Here is a 21,399-nt window from a genome sequence, read left to right as displayed (position 1 = left end):
GCTCGTCGGATCGAAAAACCGACTTCGCCGACGCGTTCCGGGACCTAGCAATTAGATTTGCGACCTATTAGAATAGATCAAGACCCTCGATTTCCAAAAATCCCGAATCCGTGCCCTAGAATGGCAACGAGGGGGAAATCCGTGGTGCAAGCTTCGATTGCAAGCCCGAACCACCTATTCATCTCCTCTAGGTTCCATTTGAACCAATTGTAAGCAATAAAACCCAATCCTAAGAAATCTACCATGAGTGGGTTTGGAGCTTACCTCTAAGCCAAGCTCCAAGCTTGCCCTAGCTTGAAGGAGAGAGGGAAGAAGATGATCTTCTCCTTCTTCTTGATCTTCTCCTTCTCTTTTCTCTTCTTCTTCTTCTTCTTCTTCTCTTTCTTTTCTTTCTAGAGAGAGAGAGGGAAAGAGTGAGAGAGTTAGAGAGCAATGAGGGAAAGAGAGGGGTCCCCCACCTCTATTAAAGGCCATTTTGCAGATAGCCCCCTCAACTTTTCATCCTTCAAACCAGCCCTCTTTGGGCATTTTCGCAGTGAGGGACCGGTCCCAGCTCGGGGAGACCGGTCCCCGAAGGCTGCCATCTCGGGCAGAGGGATTTTCGCGTTCGGGAACCGGTCCTTGCCTGACAGACCGGTCCTTGTCCGAGAGACCGGTTCCCGAAAGTTGGATTCTCGGGACTTAGCCAAATTTTGGCTATTCTCGCCGGGCTGACGTTCGGGAACCGGTCCCTGCCTGCCAGGGACCGGTCTCATCAGAGACCTCCGCAGCCCAGCCTGATAGAACCGGTCCCTCCCTGCCAGGGACCGGTCCCCGAGAGCAATTCTGCTCCAGTGCAGATTTTGCACTGATGCTCCCGCGGACCTTTCCTTAATGCACTTTATGCATTATAATCACCTTCGGACTTTCCGAAGCCTACGCACTCGACGAACAGTCGATTCCAAACCGAAGTCTAATCCTCGGATTTCGATGATTCACTTCCTTACATCCTTCCCACCTTAAAAGAGTTTCGTCCTCGAAACGAACTCAATACTACAAGACTTATCTAGAATTCCAAATTCTAAACTCATACCTCGATTTAACCTTCGAACAGGCGAGGGTGATTCGCCTTCATTTCCTCCTCGAGCTCCCAGGTGGCTTCGCGATCATCGTGATTGCTCCACCGGACTCGGACATAAGAAATTTTCCGATTCCTTAACTTGCGCACTTCACGAGCGGTAATTGCCACTGGGAATTCCTCGTAGCTCAGGTCCTCCTGAAGTTCCGACGGCTCGTATAACATCGCGTGTTCGGGGTCAGGAATGTATTTGCGTAGATTGGAGACGTGGAAAATATTGTGCACATCCGCTAGCTTCGGCGGCAACGCGAGCTGATAAGCCACCGTCCCAATCCGCTCCAAGATCTCATAGGGGCCAATATATCGGGGGCTCAATTTTTCCCGAACTCCAAATCGCCTTACACCCCTCATAGGCGAGACCTTCAAGAAGACGCGGTCTCCCGCCGCAAACTCTAAATCTCGTCGGCGCCTATCCGCATAGCTTTGTTGTCGAGACTGCGCCGTGAGTAATCGTTTGCGAGCAAGGCGGACCTTTTCTTCCGCCTCCCGCAGCACCTCAGGGCCAAATTCCGTGCGCTCGCCCACGTCACTCCAATAAATGGGAGAGCGGCACTTCCGCCCATAAAGAGCTTCGAACGGTGCCATCTCCACACTAGCGTGATAACTGTTGTTGTAGGCGAACTCGGCCATTGGCAAATACCTACACCAACCTCCTTTGTAATCGATGACACACGCGTCGCAACATATCCTCCAGAGTCTGAATGGTTTCTTTCCGGTTGTGTCCGTCCTGTCGGGGATTGAAATGCAGTACCGAAATCAATCGCGTGTGCCAAGGGCCCCCGTAGGCTTCTCCAGAAATATGAAGTGAACTTGGGGTCTCTATCCGAGCACAATCGATTTCGCACCCCGTGTAACCTCACTACTTCGTCCAAGATATACTGCGCCAACTTTATCTCCCGCCCAGGTGGTGTGGATCGGTAAAAGTGCGCTGACTTTGTCAAGTGCGTCCACAATCACCAGATCGCATCGTGTCCCCTGTCGAGCGAGGTAAGCCAACGATGAAATCCATAGAATATATCTCCCATTTTCATACGGGAATAGGTAGGCTTTGAAGCTTCCTCGCTGGAGAACCGGCGCTTCCTCCTTTACTTGCTGACAAGTCAAGCATCTTGCCACGAAGCGCCCAATATCACCTTCATCCCCCGGCACCAATAGTAGGCTCTCAACTCAATGATACATCTGGTGCCGCCGGTGATCCGCGATATGGGAGACCGGTTGGGCTTCCGGCAAGATCGAGCTCGCGAAGCTCTTCATTCTCGGGGCGGACGCACCACCGTTTCGAAAACCGGAGCGCGCCACTGGCGTCCACACTGAAATCGCCATCTCGTTCCTTGCCTCGATGTTGCGCCGCACCTTTTTGGAGATTCGAATCTGCGGTTGCAATTTCTTGATACCTCTCCAATAAGGTTCGTTGAATAACGAGCGCCATCCCAGGCCTGAGCCGGAATCTCGGGAGCGACCACTTCGAGGTCCAGTCGCTTCTATCTCCAGCCCTAGGGGTGTTTGGCGGGATAACATCAAAAGCGAGGTTCTTCTCCGACTTCCTTTAATGCACTTTATGCATTATAATCACCTTCGGACTTTCCGAAGCCTACGCGCACTCAACGAACAGTCGATTCCAAACCGAAGTCTAATCCTCGGATTTCGAGGATCACTCCTTGACATTAAACAATGTATGAAGAGCTTAATGTTTTGTTACCCTTTAGTCCTGATGTAAAAGTGCAGCAGGTTCAACGCGAGCAAATGGCGGTTATGAGTTTTCTTGCTGGTTTACCCCCAGAATTTGAGACAACTAAATCTCAGATTCTTTCTAGCTCTGAGATTTCCTCTTTCCATGATACTTTCACCTGAGTACTTCGTACGGAGACTCCTCAATTTTCTCAATCTACTAATAGCGCACTTGTGAGTCGCAATGATAATGGACGGCATAATAGTAGAGGGGTCAATAGAGGGATTATTGCCAATAGAGGTAATCACCGTCATGGAGAGACTACCTCTAATCGAGATTTTGGAGTTGTTTGCTATTACTGTCATGAACCTGGTCATACAAAGCGCACATGTTTGAAACTTCAAAATAAGAACCAACGATCTCAGATGGCCAACATGGCAACCGGGGAGTATACAACCCCATCCTCAGATAAAACTGTTTTGGTGTCTGCTGAAGAATTTGCACAGTTCTCCCAATATCAGGCATCCTTAAAGTCCACCAGTTCCCCTGTCACTGCACTCGCCGAGTCAGGTAAATCCACATCATGCCTTGTGTCTTCCCATTCTAAATGGGTCATTGATTCTGATGCTACAGACCATATGACAGGTAACTCTAGTCTTTAATCTGTCTTTCAGTCTCATATAGCATCTTCTACTGTTACTTCCCACTAGAGTAACATACGTGTACTATCACCGACCATTCTGATGCTACAGACCATATGACAGCTTCTTCGTCGGAAGATCCAGTCACTACTATCACCGACCTTGCTTCTGACTCTGATCTTCCCATTGCTCTTCGCAAAGGCAAACATACGTGTACTTACCCTATTTCATCATTTGTTTCTTATGACTGTTTGTCATCCTGTTCTCGTTGTTTCATTACCTCTCTAAAGTCAGTTTCTGTTCCTAAATCTGTTGTGGAAGCTTTGTCTCATCCTGGCTGGCGTGCTGCAATGGAAGAGGAAATGATGGCTTTAGACGCTAATAGTACTTGGGAACCGGTACCCTTACCTGCCGATAAGCGAGCTATTGGTTGCAAATGGGTATTTACTGTGAAAATGAATCCAGATGGTTCTGTAGCTCGCCTCAAAGCCCGCCTTGTTGCCAAAGGCTATGCTCAGACTTATGGGGTTGATTATTCCGACACTTTTTCTCCTGTGGCTAAACTTGCTTCTGTTCGCTTATTTATTTCGTTGGCGGCCACCTCTTATTGGGTTTTACACCAGCTGGATATTAGAAATGCTTTTCTCCATAGTGATCTTCATGAAGAGGTATATATGGAGCAACCACCTGGTTTTGTTGCTCAAGGGAAGTTAGGTCGAGTTTGTAGACTTCGGAAATCTTTATATGGCTTGAAGCAAAGTCCTTGAGCTTGCTTTGGCAGATTCAGTGAAGTAGTTTAGGAGTTTGGCATGAAGAAGAGTAAGTGTGATCATTCTGTATTTTATAGACATTCTGAGACTGGTATAATTCTATTAGTAGTGTATGTGGATGATATTATCATCACTGGGAATGATACTGCAGGAATCTCATCTCTCAAGATTTTTCTTCAAACCCAGTTTCAGACAAAGGACTTGGGGATGTTGAAGTATTTTTTGGGTATTGAAGTTACAAGATGCAAAAGAGGCATCTTCTTATCTCACAGAAATATGTGCTTGACTTATTAACAGAAACAGGAAAATTAGGAGCTAAACCTTGCAGTGCACCAATGGCTCCTAATCTCCAACTTACAGCTAATGATGATGAATTGTTTGAAGATCCAGAGAGGCATAGGAGATTAGTTGGCAAATTGAACTATCTTACAGTGACTCGACCAGATATTGCATACTCCGTCAGTGTATTAAGTCAGTTTATGTCTTCTCCAACTGTTACTCATTGGGAAGCTTTGGGACAAATTTTGTGTTATCTGAAGGGAGCTCCAGGGCGTGGTATCTTGTACAAGAACCATGGACATTCAAATATTGAATGCTTTTCAGATGCAGATTGGGCGGGTTCAAATGTTGATAGGAGATCGACTACAGGATATTGTGTTTTTGTTGGAGGTAACTTGGTGTCGTGGAGAAGTAAGAAGCAGTGTTGTCTCCCGTTCAAGTGCTGAATCGGAATACAGGGCTATGGCACAATCTGTGTGTGAAGTAATGTGGATACAACAATTATTGGATGAGGTTGGTCTTAAGAATCCACAACCCATTAAATTATGGTGTGATAATCAAGCTACTCTCCATATTGCCTATAATCTTGTATTTCATGAGTGAACTAAACATATTGAGATTGATTGTCACTTTATTCGTGAAAAGATACAACATAAGATCATTTCAACAGGGTATATCAAGACTGGAGACCAGTTGGGGGATATCTTCACAAAAGCTTTGAATGGAGCTCGGGTTGACTACATTTGTAACAAGTTGGGCATGATTAATATCTATGCTCCAACTTGAGGGGGAGTGTTATGGAAAGTCAAAATGTTATGGAAAGTCAAAATTGTATATATTATGTTCCTATTTAGCTAGCATAGTTTTAGGCATCTTTCTTTAGAGATCTTTCCTTATTAAATATCTTATTATAGGAATATTTATGTATATATATCTTTGTAATTCATTATTGAATGAATAAGAAGAATTTGTATTCTCTTTGTATTCTCTTCTTCAAAACTCTGTAGTTGGGACTCGTGTAAATTTTAATAGTTTAGATGTTTTTTGGTTAATTGTTACATTGATATTCTAAACTCTATAGTTGGACTTGTGTATATTGGAAACTTGATGGCTTTTGTGAACACTCATGGTATTGCTTTAAAGTTTACATTCCAAGGTTGTTTTCTTTGCAAATCATGAAAATTGCCGGATGCTTTGCACTTCAACTCTGTGCATATATAAGGGAAATTATGTCCGTGCGGCAAGTTTGTGTGTGCTCCTAGTAGGGCTTCAGTGCCGGGGCATGACAATATCCCAACACTTGCAAATACTATAAGACAAAAGAAAATCATCAATGGAGATATTCTATCATATTCAGCATTGTTTATCTAAATACATTATGTTGATCATAAGTTTGCTCATCTATAACCCTATATTAAACCTCAAAAACTAATCCACGTGGCAGCCCAACCTTCATAGTAGGATGTGGGTTTTTTTATGCTTGCTTTCCTTCTTTTTTTGACTTGTTACTCTTCTCTTTTGAATTGGACTTTTTCTTTTCTTGAGCCATTTCTTCATTTATTTTTTTTGACTGTTACTCTTCTTCATTTTTTTTTTTTGACTATTAATCTTCTTTTTTGAAATGGGCTTTTCCTCTTCTCGAGCCGTTTATTCGTTTTCTGAAACTGAAGCCCCTCTCGACAGAAAACAGGGCTAGATGCATTGTTGTTCCATCTACCCTTTCCAGCGCTTCCTCCACTCCACTGTATTTGATGACCCCTACTGTGTTGAAGGTCCCTCCCATCTTCGACCTCACCCACGATTCATCTTCTCTAACGACTCGGCGCACTCGAAGGCCACCATGGTGGTGCTTGCACGGAGGCACAGTATGAAGCCTTCGGCTTTGTTGAGATCAAGTTCGATTCCACATAATGACGTGGCCGATGGAGGGTGGGTGGGGTAGTGCACGGCGATGAGGTAACAGCGAGGGCGTCGGTGTCGACGATGACGAAAGTGCGTAGGGCCCGGCAGGCGAGGGGGAGCGCGACAAAGATAGAGACAATGAAGGTGCTGCTCTCTCACACTTTCACACCCTCAAAAAAAATATGATTATTATTAATTATGTTTAGATTTTTTTTTATTATTATTATTCCTAGCTTGCTCAAGGTACGTTTAGACTTTTTTTTTTTTTTTTTTACCTATTTTAGTTTCAAAATAACAAATGATGTTTTTCCGCTATGTTAGAACTTTTAAAATAAAAGGATTTTTCTTTTTTTGGGTTGAAGGTTACTATCAGATTTGGATCATGGAAACATGAAAAGTTTCACCATCAATCGTTGAAAAATCTTCTCGCAGGTATCCCACTCTCTCTCTACATGAATGCATTTTGAACTAATTTGTACCCTGTGTATTCAAATATGTAGAAAAGTAATAGATTTTGATGTATTTTATAATGTTCTGCAGCAATTAGATAATGGTTTGACTATTATTTATAAAAAAGAATGTTAATAAAGTTGATTTGTATGAAGAGCATTGCATCTTCAGCTCTTTTTATTTTTTCTCTTCTTCTTTTTGCGCTATCAATTCTTCTATTTCTTCCCCTTCTTAAGTATTGTAAATCTTCTTAAAGGTTAAGTTAAAAATTTGAAAAAAAATATGTTATTTTAATCTTCTTCTATTATTTTTTTAAAAAATTTCTATTGCTCATTCTTCTTCTACAAAGAAGGACGATTATCAAAACTAACAAACTGAGTTGAATCAGTATTCCAATTCTTTCCCAATTAGTTAATGGTTGGGTAATGTGGCAATTATGATGTTTTTTTTTTTTTTTTTTGAGAGATAGATAGCACGCACGCTACCCGCTTCGTTTATTTCATTTAGAAACAAACTTAGCTGGAAATGTGAATCAACTAGGATTCGAACTTAGGTCTCGGGTACCAACCACCAAGCCCTTTACCACTTGCTCTAGGGACAGTCGGTGGCAATTATGATGTTAATACTGGTTTGTGGTCATCATCTCAATTGGCGTATCGGGAATGGTTGAAGAGTCTTATAAGGCTTTGAGTCACTTTCCACCAACAATTGTGCCTATGTTCTCTCACAACCCAGCATCCCATTTTTCACACTATGAGCCTTTCATGCTGAGGACCACTATTGCTATTATGTTATCCTGCATAATGCATTGATGTTTATCTTATAAGAGAAAAAATAACAACAAAATAATTATATATATACTATCACATTATATTTATGATTAACATGAATTAAGAGGTTTTAACAACATTATAGGATGAATAGGCCAGGCAAATGAACTTCTATTACAAATGAGAACAGTGTTGGGGTGCCTCCTCTATGAACAATCTAATTGATCGAAAATCTGACCAGTCGGAATCAGCTTCATAATTCTACTTCGAACCATCCGATCAGTTGGATGGCAATTCGATTGGCCATATTGGGTAGATCAATTGAAAATTTTTTGACCAATTGCAACGCTCGGGAGAATTTTGCATCAAATCCAATTCGCTGATTTTGGGGATCTGATCGATCGGATTCGACAATTCGAGTCGGTTTTTAACCCTGGTTTTTTTTTACATCATTTTTTCGAGTTACACTCCTGCTGCTGTTGTTGCTACTTCTTCCACTTATGCTGCTTCTATTACATCTATATAAAAATTGGTGACGATAAAAAAAACATTTGAATTTGATCTTCATGCTTTTTCTGGCACACATTTTGAGAATCTGCTAAAATAAAGAAGAGCAATGATGATAGAAAGTTAGATAGTAGAGCAATCTATTGCAACCAAGAAAGAAAGTTGTTTTGTTTCAGAAAAATATTGAGAAAAGCGTAAATATCTGAACTCAACAAATTTTTCGGAAGTTTGTGTTTGAGAAATTATTTTTTCCTTAATACTTAGACTGAGTGGATGAATTGCATATATCTCGGAATTTTATCTAGAAAAAAGATGTAGTAGAGCAAATGAATAGTTTTGAAAACAATTGGCAAGAGTTGTTGCCTACTGCTTCTCTGCTGCATCTTCTACCCTTTTTATTTTCTCTTCTTCTTCTTTTGCTAGCAATTTACTGCTCCTCCTTTTTACGTATTCTGCTGTTTCTTCTTCTCCTTATGTAATCTGTATCTTTTTCATAAAGATTTAGTTGAAAAGCACACCACTTGCTATAACTTCCTATGCCTCACTTTATATAGAAATATAACTTATTATTTTTTTATACTTATTTTTACTTTTTTTGTTTAAAATATTGTAGTTAGAACTAAGAGTAGCTCTCACTAACGAAATTTTAACTCCAGTAATATATACCCGCTGCATCGCGCGGGTCCCTACACTAGTGTTCATGATTTCTTGTAAAGGTGAAAAACCAAAACTAATCTAACCAATGAATGGTCTTAGAGGCATTGCCATATTTCCTACTTTTAAGCAAGTTGCAAAATGCCCATCTTACTAAAGCAGTCGCATTTGCTGACATAAAACTACTTAAAACTACTTTTGAGTTGCATTCAGACCCAAAAAAGCCTATTATAAATAAAAAATAAAAGGGAAATAAAGACATTAGTGTGGAACAAGTTTGTGATGAGGACATCAATTAATTAGTCGATTATAAGATTACTCACCAGTACTGAATTTATGATATGGGTGGTCCTTTGAAGAGAGATGCTTTTCAAGCTGAAAAGATCGAGATACAAAGACTGAAATTAAACTACAGTGTCACCATCAGAAGAGAGAGAGAGAGTGAGAGGGAGTAAAAGTGGATAAGAGAAAGAGGAATCAACAATATCAACTACTCAAGAATGGTAAGGATGAGAATTACAAGAGGGAGTAAGTTTTGAGAAGAGTTATTTTACAATCAACAATAAATGTCACAACTAACTTTTTGCAAGATAGTTTATTATGCATAGTTGAGTAGAGATCCTCAATATTAATAATAAAATGCTAATTTGCACTGAGAAAAGCCGATTAAAAGTAATTAGATGTTTGATTGAATAGGCTCTTGCGATTTTGGAAAACTTACCTGAATCATCCTGCAGGAATCGGACAATAGGTTCTTCTTGTTCTCTGGAGGAAAAAAGGAAAACAAAGCTAAATTTGACAAAAAAATATGCAGAACAGTAACTATGAAATCCAAGATGAGAAAAATTTAAAAAACCAGCATTACTGACCAGAGTCCACAGCTTTTATCTCCCTAAGAGTGGCATCGGCAGACATCAACGGCTTATTAAAGAATTGTGCAAATCTGAAAGTGAAAAATCAAAGAATAACTTTCACCTTAACTTGATCTTTAGGGAATGCTGTGTAAAAAACAAAAGGAAAAAAAAATTTACCTATCCAAGGCCTCTTCGGAGCAATCTACGTTGACATCAAAATAGAAATTTGTGCTCTCAGAAGATGTAGTAGCATTAGTGGAACCACCATGCTGATTATCACAAAATGAATAATGTAGTTTTACAAGAGTTGGCAAAAGCTAGTAACACAATATTTATACTGACATGATAGCCACTAGTTTGCTTCAACAAAAAACAGGTACTCAAGATAAAATCTGCATTTTCTTCAGCATCGAACCAAATATTCATGGATGAAATTTAATGAGTTTTCTATTGCGCTATTCTCTCTCCTCCACAGGTTCCTCTAGCCTATGATCTTTCCTCGGCATAAATGTGTTGGCTTAAATGGACCAGCATCCTGCCCAGTGGCGGGAGGCCAAGTTGGGCCAAGTCACGTTCGAAATGGCAAAAGGCCAAGTTGGGCCGAGTTATGTTTAAAGTGGTGCGAGGCTGGATGAGCCGAGTCACAATCGAGACCCCTGCACAATGTGTTTATACGCTTTAAGTAAATTGGTTGCATATTTTTAATAGCTCGAGCTTTTGAGATTAATGGTTAGCACCAAAAATCCGACAAATGGTATCAGAGCCAGAGGTCACGAATTCAATTCCCGCATGCTGCGAATGTGTGTAGGTGCTGGAGGAAGGATTGTTGGCTTAAATAGGCCAGCATCCTGTCCTGTGACGGGAGGCCAGGTTGGGCTGAGTCACTTGAAAAGGCGGGAGGGCAGGTTGGGCCGAGTTATGTTTGAAGTGGCCGAGCCATAGGTGTTCTTTTCTTTTTGGTGTTCTATCTCTCCGGAACTGCTACAGTACCAGCACTACAGTACTACTACAGTACCAGTGCTACATTAGTTTTGCTACAGTAATTTCAGCCTCTTTGTGAATCCTCTTTACTCTTCTGGTACCGCTCACTAGTTGCTCGTGTCGCTCGATCCTTTTCCTGGGGCGGCCGTTCTTGTTTGGTGCTAAGTGGTTCATCTCTTGTGCGTTTGATACAGCTAGTTTGGTGGCAGACATGTCTTCTTCTATCTCAAATTTACCAGTTGTTAGCATCAGAACTCTCATACCACTAGAACTCACTAATTCTACATATCTTGTATGGAAACAAGTCTTTCTTAATGTTCTAGAAAGTTTTGGTGTTACATCACATGTGAACGGAACTAGTGTTGTGCCTTCTCAGACTATCGATACTGCTAATAATAAGATGGTTATAAATCCTGAATATTTAAGTTGGAAAAGAGAAGATACTACTATACTTTCGTGGATCAATGCTACCCTATCTTTTAGTATATTACAAATGGTAATTTCTAGCTCACCCAAAATTGCATATGATACCTGACAAACCATTGAAACTTATTTTCTTGATAAAATTGCTTCCACGGCTTTCTCTCTAAAGCCCGAATTACAAAGCATCAAGAAAAGCTCGATGAGCATGAGTGATTACATGCAGAAGATCAAGTCGATTGGTGATGCTCTTCAGGCAATTGGTGAAACTAAGTCTGACCATAATTTGGTCATGACTATTCTGCTAGGACTACCAGAAGAATACAGAGGTTTTGTTAGTGCCCTAAACACACACAGAAGTAAGCCTACCTTTGAACAACTACGTCCACTCTTGCTGCAAGAAGAAACAGAAGTCCAATGTCGTACTAGCTTAACGACGCCCTCTACTACCACTGTTGACGGAGAAGCCTTTTATGCAAATCGTGGACGTGGTAATTGTGGTGGCCGTGGAGAAAGACATTGCGGAGGCCGAGGACAGCGCGGTAGACAATTCTTATCCTGGTCGTGGATCTCCTGGAACCTATCCACTTCCTTCACCTAATAATCCTCCTCAACCTTACACTCCAAATCAGTAACCTTATTTTCCGAAGTCTGGCACATAATGTCATATTTGTGGAAAGTACAACTATTCTGCTCTTCAGTGCAGACAACGCTTCAATCACTCATTCGTGGTTGATGATGTCCCTCAGACTTTTGCTACTATGAATCTTCATGAACCTAGTGAGGAAGTGTGGTATCTAGACACTGGAGCGTCTAATCACATAACTGCGAATTCTAGTATTCTCTCTTCTTCCAAACCTTATATTGGGCATGAGAAAATTCTAGTTGGTAATGGAAATTTACTTAATATTACTTAGACAGGTGAAACTCAATTGAGTACATCTTCTACCTCTTTTGCTCTTAAAAATGTTTTTGTTGTTACTTTTATTAAGAGAAATTTACTTTCAGTGCGTCAATTCTGTCATGACAATAATTCCTTTTTTGAATTTGACTCTTTTGGTTTTTCTTTGAAGGACAAGAAAACAGGAACGGAGCTTCTTCGATGCCCTAGGTCGGGAACATCGCTCTATCCAATCTCTTCTAAAGTTGCAAGTGTAGGGAATATATAAGGAAGTGAATTTTCGAAATGCGAGAGTTGAACTTCGGTTAGAATCGACCGATTGTCGGTTGGGTACTCTTCGGAAAGGCCGAAGGCGTCAAAAAGTGCTTAAGTGCATTGAAGAGGGCCTCGGAGAGCAAGCTGGTGCAATTCTGCACAATTGCAGAATTTGCTCTCGGGGACCGGTTGAAAGAAGGGCTAAAGTGTATACCCTCTTGAGTTGTATTAATGAATATATATAGTACAAGAGATTGTCTTACTATAGTAACAATGACTACTATAGTAAGAGTATAACTAGGATTACATGTTATATAATCCTACTCTATAGAAGGCAATGATACTACTCTATATAAGGCAATAAAACACAATATCCTAATATATCGTAACATCCTAATATAGATAAAATATATCGTAACATCCCCCCGCAAGCTAAGCATCCGGTGGTCGGATGCGAAGATTGAGCCGCAATATCGAAAACCGAGAGGATGACAGGGGCTTGGTGAAAATGTCGGCAAGTTGCTTGTCAGAAGGGATATGAATTAAGGCCAAATCACCAGACTGAACTTTTTCCCGCAAAAATTGATGATCAAGTTCAATGTGCTTCGTGCGAGCACGGAGAACAGGATTGGCCGCAAGGTAGGTGGTGCTGAGATTATCGCAATAAATACTGATAGAGCGCCATAAGAAAACACGAAGGTCACGAAGGAGACGACGAATCCAGACTGTCTCAGCAAGTGTGTAGGCTACAGCACGATACTCTGCTTCAGAACTAGAACGAGAAATGGTGGGTTGTTTCTTAGCGGACCAGGAGATAAGATTTGGCCCAAGAAAAATGCAATATCCAGAAGTAGAGCGACGTGTATCGGGGCAACCAGCCCAATCAGCATCAGCGAAGGCCACAAGAGAAGGATTGTCACAGCGAGAGATAGGAAGGCCATAAGTCAGCGTCCCCCGAATATAACGCAGAATACGTTTGACCGCTTGCATGTGTGGTTCACGAGGTGCATGAAGATACTGGGCAACAGAGTTGACGGCATATGAAATGTCCGGTCTGGTGAAAGTGAGATACTGGAGAGCACCAACGATCTGACGATAAGTGTATGGATCCTCAAGAAGATGCCCTTCATGGGAAGAGAGACGAGATGTTGGCGAAAGAGGAGTAGAAACGGGCTTACTGTCAAGAAAACCATGTCGCTGAAGCAATTGATGCGCATATTTTTGTTGAGATAGATGAAGACCAGATGGAGAGCGATGAACCTCAATACCCAAAAAATAATGCAGCGGTCCGAGATCCTTCATGGCAAATTCGCGTTGTAAAGTAACGATAAGAGCATCGAGAAGAGATGAGGAACTGCCGGTGACAATAATATCATCAACATACAAGAGGAGAACAAGAGTGCCAGAGGAAGAATGACAAACAAACATTGAGGGATCAGCAGTGCTGCCAACAAAACCAATCTCAGAAAGAAAAGAAGTGAAACGCTGAAACCAAGCCCGAGGAGCTTGTTTGAGACCATATATCGCTTTACGTAGGCGGCAAACGTGACTAGGAAGCGAAGGATGCACAAAGCCAGGTGGTTGTTTCATATAAACCTCCTCAGAGAGAGTGCCATGAAGAAAGGCATTCTTCACATCAAGTTGTCGGAGAGACCATCCAGAGGAGAGAGCGACTGAAAGAACAGTACGAATAGTGGTCGACTTGACAACCGGAGAAAAAGTCTCATCAAAATCAATGCCTTGTTGTTGTTTGTAACCCTGAGCCACTAGTCGAGCTTTGAGACGCTCAAGAGAGCCATCCGCCTTCTGTTTGACTTTGTAGACCCATTTACAGCCAATAAGATTGACAGAAGGAGGAGCAGGAACAAGCTCCCAAGTATCATTGGTGAGTAATGCATCAAATTCTTCAGCCATGGCAGCACGCCAATCTGCATCCTGAAAAGCTTCATGAAAAGTGATAGGCTCAGTAGGAAGAGTAGTATGTGTAGAAGCTAGGAAGGAGGTAGACCCAGCAAAATTCTTAGCCATAGATCGAGTAAGCATAGAGTGTGTCCGGATTGGTAAGGAAGGCTCTGCAGGCTGAGGTGAAGGTGGCCTGTCCGATGTGGAAGGCGTCAACTCAACAGGAGAAGGTAAAGCTGTAGCAGCAGAAGGTCGGAGGGTGTGTCGTCTGGTATAGACTCGGAGTTCAGGTGGACCAGCAACAGTGGCAGCATGTTCATCACTAACCTGTGTGGCATCATGATTCAAGGTGGAAGGAAAAGTCGATACAGTCTCAGATGGTGAAACAGATGCATTTGAACTAACATCCGGAGAAAGGCGTGTGAAGGAAAAACCAGAGATGGCATCAAGAGAGGAAGGACTTTCGCCCAATAAGGGAGGATTAGAAAGAAAATGTTGAAACATTTGAAAATTTGAGGTAGTGGGGGAAGATGAGGAAGAAAATTTGGACAGACAAGAGTAAGGAAAAACAGTTTCAACAAAAGTAACATGGCGAGAAATAAAAACTTTACCAGTGCTCGGATAGAGGCAGCGAAAGCCCTTATGTTTGTCAGAAAGACCCAAGAAAATACAAGGAAGTGATCGGGGAGAGAGCTTGTGATCTGCAATGTCCTGAACATCGGGATAACACAAACATCCAAAGACTCTGATAAGTTGCAAGTCAGGAGAAGCACAACCATGGAGAATGTCATATGGTGACCGCCCATTTAAAACAGTAAGAGACGGAAGTCGATTTACAAGAAAAACAGCAGTTTGAATGGCCTCAGCCCAAAAACGAGGAGGCAAGCCAGCTTGGAATAGTAGACTTCTAACAATGTTAGATAAATGCCTATGTTTTCTCTCAGCAAGGCCATTTTGTTGAGGAGTGTAAGGACAAGAAAATCGGTGAATAATTCCATTTTGTGAGCAAAAACTAGAAAACTTGTCATTTACAAATTCCGTACCATTGTCAGATTGAAAAATTTTTATTGAGCTATGAAATATATTTTCAACCATCTTCTTGAACTCGAAAAATTTGTCAAAAACTTCATGTTTAAATTTTAAAAGATAAAGCCAGGAAAATCTAGAATAATCGTCGATAAAAATAACATAATATTTGTATCCAGAAACCGAGGGCACAGGTGATTGCCAAACATCAGAATGAACAATATGAAAAGGAAAAGCAGATTGAGATTCTGAATCATGAAATGAGAGTTTAACATGTTTTCCCATATTACAAGCATTGCAGACAGATAATTTCAGTGCAGAATCAGAAACAATTTTATTATTTTTAATAAATGTAGAAAGAACAGGAAGACTAGGATGACCTAACCGTCTATGCCAGACATCTCCACTAAATCTAGATGCAATAAGAGCTAGTTGTTGCTTATTCCCTACACTTGCAAGTCTAGAAGAAATTGGATAAAGTGATGTTCCCGAGCTAGGACATCGAAGAAGCTCCTTCCCTGTTTCCTTGTCCTTCACAGAGAAACCAGTAGAGTCAAATTCAAAAAGAGAATTATTATCTTGACAGAATTTACGCACTGAAAGTAAATTTCTCTTAATAGTAGGAACAACAAGAACATTTTTTAGAGCAAAAGAGTTAGAAGATGTATTCAATTGAGTTTCACCTGTCTGAGTAATATCAAGTAAATTTCCATTACCAACAAGAATTTTTTCATGCCCACTATAAGGTTTAGAAGATGAGAGAATACCAGAGTTTGCGGTTATATGATTTGATGCTCCGGTATCCGGATACCAGACTTCCTCACCGGGTTCGTGAAGGTTCATAGCAGCAAAGGTCTGAGGAACTTCATCAGCAGCGAAAGAATGATTGAAGCGTTGTCTGCACTGAAGAGCAGAATGATTGAACTTTCCACATATCTGACATTGTATGCCGGACTTCGGAATATATGGTTGTTGATTTGGAGTGTAAGATTGTTGAGGATAATTAGGTTGAGACTGTGGGTAGATTTCAGGAGATCCACGACCAGAATAGTGTCTACCACGTTGTCCTCGGCCTCCACGATATCTACCTCCACGGCCTCCACGATTACCACGTCCACGATTGGCATAAAGAGCTTCACTGTCAATAGTGGGAATAGCAGAGGACGTAGTCACACTAGTGCGACGCTGAACTTCTGTTTCTTCTTGCATCAAGAGTGGACGAAGTTGTTCAAAAGTTGGCTTATTTCTGTGTGTGTTTAGAGCACTAACAAAACCTCGATATTCCTCAGGTAGCCCTAGAAGAACAGTCATGACCAAATTATGGTCTGACTCGATTTCACCAATCGCCTGAAGAGCATTACCAATCGTCTTGATCTTTTGCATGTAATCACTCATGCTCATTGAGCCTTTCTTGATGCTCCGCAATTCAGATTTTAGAGAAAAAGCCGTGGAAGCAGTCTTATCAAGAAAATATGCCTCAATAATTCTCCAAGCATCATATGCAGTTTTAGGTGAGCTAGAAACAACCATATGTAATATGCTAAGAGATAAAGTGGCATTAATCCATGAAAGTATAGTAGTATCGTTCTTTTTCCAACTCACATATTCAGGATTTATAACCTCCTTCTTATCAGCAGTATCGATAGTCTGAGAAGGCACAACACTAGTTCCGTCCACATGTTTTGTAACATCAAAACTTTCTAGAACATTAAGAAAGACTTGTTTCCACACAAGATATGTAGAATCGGTGAGTTCTAGTGGTATGAGAGTTTTGATATTAACAATTGGCAAATTTGAGGTAGAAGAAGACATGTTTACTACCTTAAGATAAGGATCCACCACTAGATAAGAAAGAAAGATAAATCGGAATGTAGCGGATGTGAATAAAAAAAAAACCTGAATTCTATCACATGAGAGGAACCACTTATCACCAAATAAGATCGACCGCACCAAGGAAAGAACCGAGTGATACGAGCAACCAACAGTAGGACAGTCCGAGCGGCACCAGAGGAGCAAAGAGAAATCACAGAAAGGCTGAAAATACTGTAGCAGAAATACTGTAGCGCTGTTACTGTAGCGCTGTTACTGTAGCGCCAGTACTGTAGCGATGATACTGTAGCAGTACTGTAGCAGTATTGGGAAGATAGAAAACCAAAAGAAAAGACACCTATAGAAAAAGGTGAGATTAATGGTGGATGGTGGCTATGGATCGATATCCCCACATTAGGGTTCCCGCTCTGATACCATGAAAGAAGGGCTAAAGTGCATACCCTCTTGAGTTGTATTAATGAATATATATAGTACAAGAGATTGTCTTACTATAGTAACAATGACTACTATAGTAAGAGTATAACTAGGATTACATACTATATAATCCTACTCTATAGAAGGCAATGATACTACTCTATATAAGGCAATAAAACACAATATCCTAATATATCGTAACATCCTAATATAGATAAAATATATCGTAACACCGGTCCCTGACGGGAGGGACCGGTTCCCGTACGTATGGTGTGTGGCAGAAAAATGCTGCGTACGAAAATTGCTCTCGGGGTCCGGTCCCTCAGGAGGAGGGGACCGGTCCCCGTACGCGTAGAATGGGCAGAATAGCTCTGCCCGCAAAGTTTGCTTTCGGGGACCGGTCCCTCTAGGGAAAGACCGGTCCCCGTACCCGAAAATGCCCTGTATGGGCTGTGCATAACTTGCATTGTTGAGGGGGTTTTGAGCAATTGTGCATGTGTGGGGTTAAGTGGAGGGTGGCCTTTCTCTCATCTCTCACTTTTCTTCTAACCTAACCCTAAAACTCTCCCTCTCTCTCTCTAAAGCTTTCTCTCTCTCTTCAAGGTGGGGAAGGAGGAGGATTTGGTGGAGATTGAGTCAAGGAGAAGGATTAGCATCTTCTTCTTCTTCTTCTTCGCCAAGGAGCAAGCTTTTGGAGGTAAGCTTGTGGTCCATTCATGGTAGATCTCTAGGGTTAGCTTTATATGCTCTAGAAGTGGATTAGTTGGAACCCTAGCATGCCTAATAGGTGAATAATGCTTGAATCTAGAGGCTAAATGATAGATTCTTGCATAGTTGCAATCTAGGGCTTCAAAAGTGGGTTTTTGAGAAATAAGGGGTTTGATCTAAATTAAGCATGTGTAAACCTAATTGCTAGGTGTTTAAACGCGTTGGCGAAGTCGGTTCGGCAATCCGTCGAGCCTGTGCGAAGTTATTGGCAAAGGGGACGGTCGTAGCTTCGTTTCTGCCTGGAAGGCCGAGGCGACGTCCTAAAATCGCCGAATCGCATACCTTGGGTCGCAACATCGCTAGAAGGTGGGTGGTGTCATCCCGAAGCAACCGGGCTCCTCTTTATGTCTTAGCGCGTTGGGAACCTTGCATCTCTTATATAGCTTGCATTGTAGGGTGTTAATGTGCATTTCCATTCCTTATGCGTTCTAGTTGATATCATAGTGTGAGTCGAATGCTTGATATAGTGGATAGATAAGGATTGGGTCGTGACATTGAATCCTATAGTGCCGAGGTAAGAGATGAACTTGATGGTTCATAGTGACATAATGAGTGGCATGAAAACAATAAATAATAACAGGACGAGTGGCATACAACTTAGTGTAGAGTGACACTTATGGCATATGAACTTAGGGATAGGCGGATTCCCTAGTGATGAATCATTGAACAAGAACTTAGTATGGTCAAACACTTGCATATGAACCTTAGGATAGGTGGATTCCCGAGTGATTGTTAGCCCTAGTTAGTAGGGTATCCTCGAGTTGAGAGGATTAGATCATACTCACAGTCTGTTTGAGCTTGTGGTGGTCGCTCCACACAAGCGTGCACTCCGGAGGTTTTGTCACACGAGGGGCAGAGTTGATGTCCCGCAGACGATCTCGGGTTTGTGAGCGATGTGCGTCTCCTTACCATACGAGATGGCATTGTGAGTCGTAGGCGAACCTTCGGGTTAGCCAATGATTGGGTAAACAAGAGAATAGCATTACTTATTGGACATTTGCTTATTGGACATAGTAGCATGTTAGTTGATCTCTTACTATGTAGTGCATGCATTCATTGTACTTGATTGGGCATAGTAGTTTAGCTTTTCTTACTATGTCGTTATTGCTTTCATATCTATCTACCTATCTATCTGCTTTTGCCCACTTAGACCTAGTGGGGAGATCGGCAGAGTCGGCGGCCGAACCCACTGGGAACTATATTTATATAGTTCTCACCCCACTTTGTTGCAGGGCCGAGTGCGAGCGCACCGGGCGAGGATCGTGGTAAGGGCATAGCGCCCTAGTAGTAGAGGCTTTCCTTTTGCATTAGTGACACCCTTTGTACATGAGTGTAGATGATGTATAGGTAGTGAGATGCTTTTGGAGAGTTGTATTCATATTTATATCATGATGAGATGAACTTGTATCCCTATTTTGGAAGTTGTAAATGTAAATCAAATGTGATGTAATAGATTGAATGTTCTCTCTTTTATTCACTTGTATGTACTTGTGACTCTTGCTCTTACTTGCATAGCACTTGTGGTGCTTCGCTTATGATCATGTATGTATTGAGTTTTCTTAGACAACTCTTGTACATGATTGTTGATGCTTAGCCTTGGGCAGACAAGGGAGGTGCTGTCCGTTCGGCGTCTGTTCGACGTCCCCGGACCGGCCAAATTGGTTGCGGTCGCGGGGCGTGACAGAATAAGCAACAGATAGGTCTTGTTGCATCTAGGTTTAGTGGTGATGTTTGGTAGAGACGGTTAGGTCATCCTAATCTTTCCGTTCTTTCTGCATTTATTAAAAACAATAATATTATTTTTTATGATAATTCTACTTTGACATTATCTATTTCCATTGCTTGTAATATGAAAAATTATGTTAAACTCTCGTTTCATGATTCTGAATCCAAATCTACGTTTCCCTTTCATATTGTGCATTATGATGTATGGCAATCACCTGTTCCATCGGTTTCTAGCTACAAATATTATGTTATATTCATAGATGATTACTCTCGATTTTCTTGCCTTTATCTTTTGAAATTTAAACATGAGGTTTTGACAAATTTCTCGAATTTAAAGTAATGGTAGAAAACAGATTTCATAGCGCAATCAAAATTTTGCAATCTGACAATGGTACGGAGTTTGTAAATGATAAGTTTTCTACCATTTGTTCACAAAATGGAATTCTTCACCGCTTTTCTTGTCCTTATACTCCACAACAAAATGATCTCGCCGAAAGGAAGCATAGACATTTAACTAACATTGTTAGAAGTTTGTTGTTTCAAGCCTGCATGCCTCCTCGTTTCTGGGCTGATGCCGTCCAAACTATTGTATTTCTCGTGAATCGAATTCCTTCTCTTACTATTTTAAAAGAACAATCGCCATATGAAATTCTGCATGGTTGTTCATCCTCCGACTTGCAACTTGTCAGAGTTTTTGGATGTTTGTGTTATCCCGATATATAGGACATTGCAGCTCACAAGCTTTCTCCTCGATTACTTCCTTGGGTCTTCTTAGGACTCTTTGATAAATATAAAGGTTTTCGCTGTCTCCATCCAAGCACTGGTAAAGTTTTTATCTCTTGGCATGTTACCTTTGTTGAAACTGTTTTTCTATTTTCTTGTCTCTCTAAGTTCTCCACTTTTTCAAACTTTCATATGTTTCAACAATTTCTATCTAATCCTCCTTTCCTGGTGAGTCCTTTTACCATTGACGCTATTTTTGGCTTCTCCTTCACACGCTTCTCTCTTGATACTGGTTCCGATGCACATACACCTGTTTCACCGTCTGAGGATTCATCAACATTTCCTTCCACCTCGAATTCTGATGCCTCACAGGTTAGGAATGGGAATGATGCCACTGCCGCTGGTCCATCAAAACTCTAGGTCTATACCAAACGACACAACCTCCGGCCTACTGCTATTTCCTCTGTTCATGTTGCACTGCCACCACCGGCCTCTGATCGTCCACCTTCCCCTCAGCCTGTTGTAGTGCCTTCTTCTTCTCCTACTGAACCTTTTTTACCTCCACGCAAACACTCTATACTCACTCGATCCATGACTAAGGGTTTAGCTGAGTCTACTTCCTTACTGGCCTCTGCGTGTTCTCCTCTGCCTATTGAACCTTACTCTTTTCATGAAGTTTTTCAAGATGCAGGTTGGCGTGCTGCCATGGCTGAAGAGTTTGATGCCCAACTGACCAATGCTACTTGGGATCTTGTTCTTCCTCCCTTTCCCATTAATCTCATTATTTGTAAATGGGTCTACAAAGCAAAGCAAAAGGCGGATGGTTCTCTCAAGCGTCTCA

The 21,399-nt window shown here is 41.5% G+C and overlaps 1 protein-coding gene across 6 annotated transcripts in view; it reads right to left on the bottom strand.

The window, feature by feature from the left end:
- LOC109712809 (insulin-degrading enzyme-like 1, peroxisomal) overlaps positions 1–21,399 on the bottom strand; it is a 74,347-nt gene that overhangs the window by 48,211 nt on the left and 4,737 nt on the right. For all 6 annotated transcript variants that reach the window (XM_020236577.1, XM_020236576.1, XM_020236575.1 and 3 more), the window contains exons 4-7: positions 9,791–9,882; positions 9,629–9,702; positions 9,481–9,524; positions 9,083–9,134 (exon numbers count right to left, since the gene is read on the bottom strand). In XM_020236577.1, coding sequence (XP_020092166.1) covers positions 9,083–9,134; positions 9,481–9,524; positions 9,629–9,702; positions 9,791–9,882 — 262 coding nt within the window. The remainder of the gene's footprint in view (positions 1–9,082; positions 9,135–9,480; positions 9,525–9,628; positions 9,703–9,790; positions 9,883–21,399) is intronic.

Source organism: Ananas comosus, linkage group 7 (assembly GCF_001540865.1).
Source record: "Ananas comosus cultivar F153 linkage group 7, ASM154086v1, whole genome shotgun sequence".
NCBI classification, from domain to species: domain Eukaryota; kingdom Viridiplantae; phylum Streptophyta; class Magnoliopsida; order Poales; family Bromeliaceae; genus Ananas; species Ananas comosus.
Note: the sequence above shows the minus strand (reverse complement) of the source record. Positions and strands in the feature narration are given on the sequence as shown.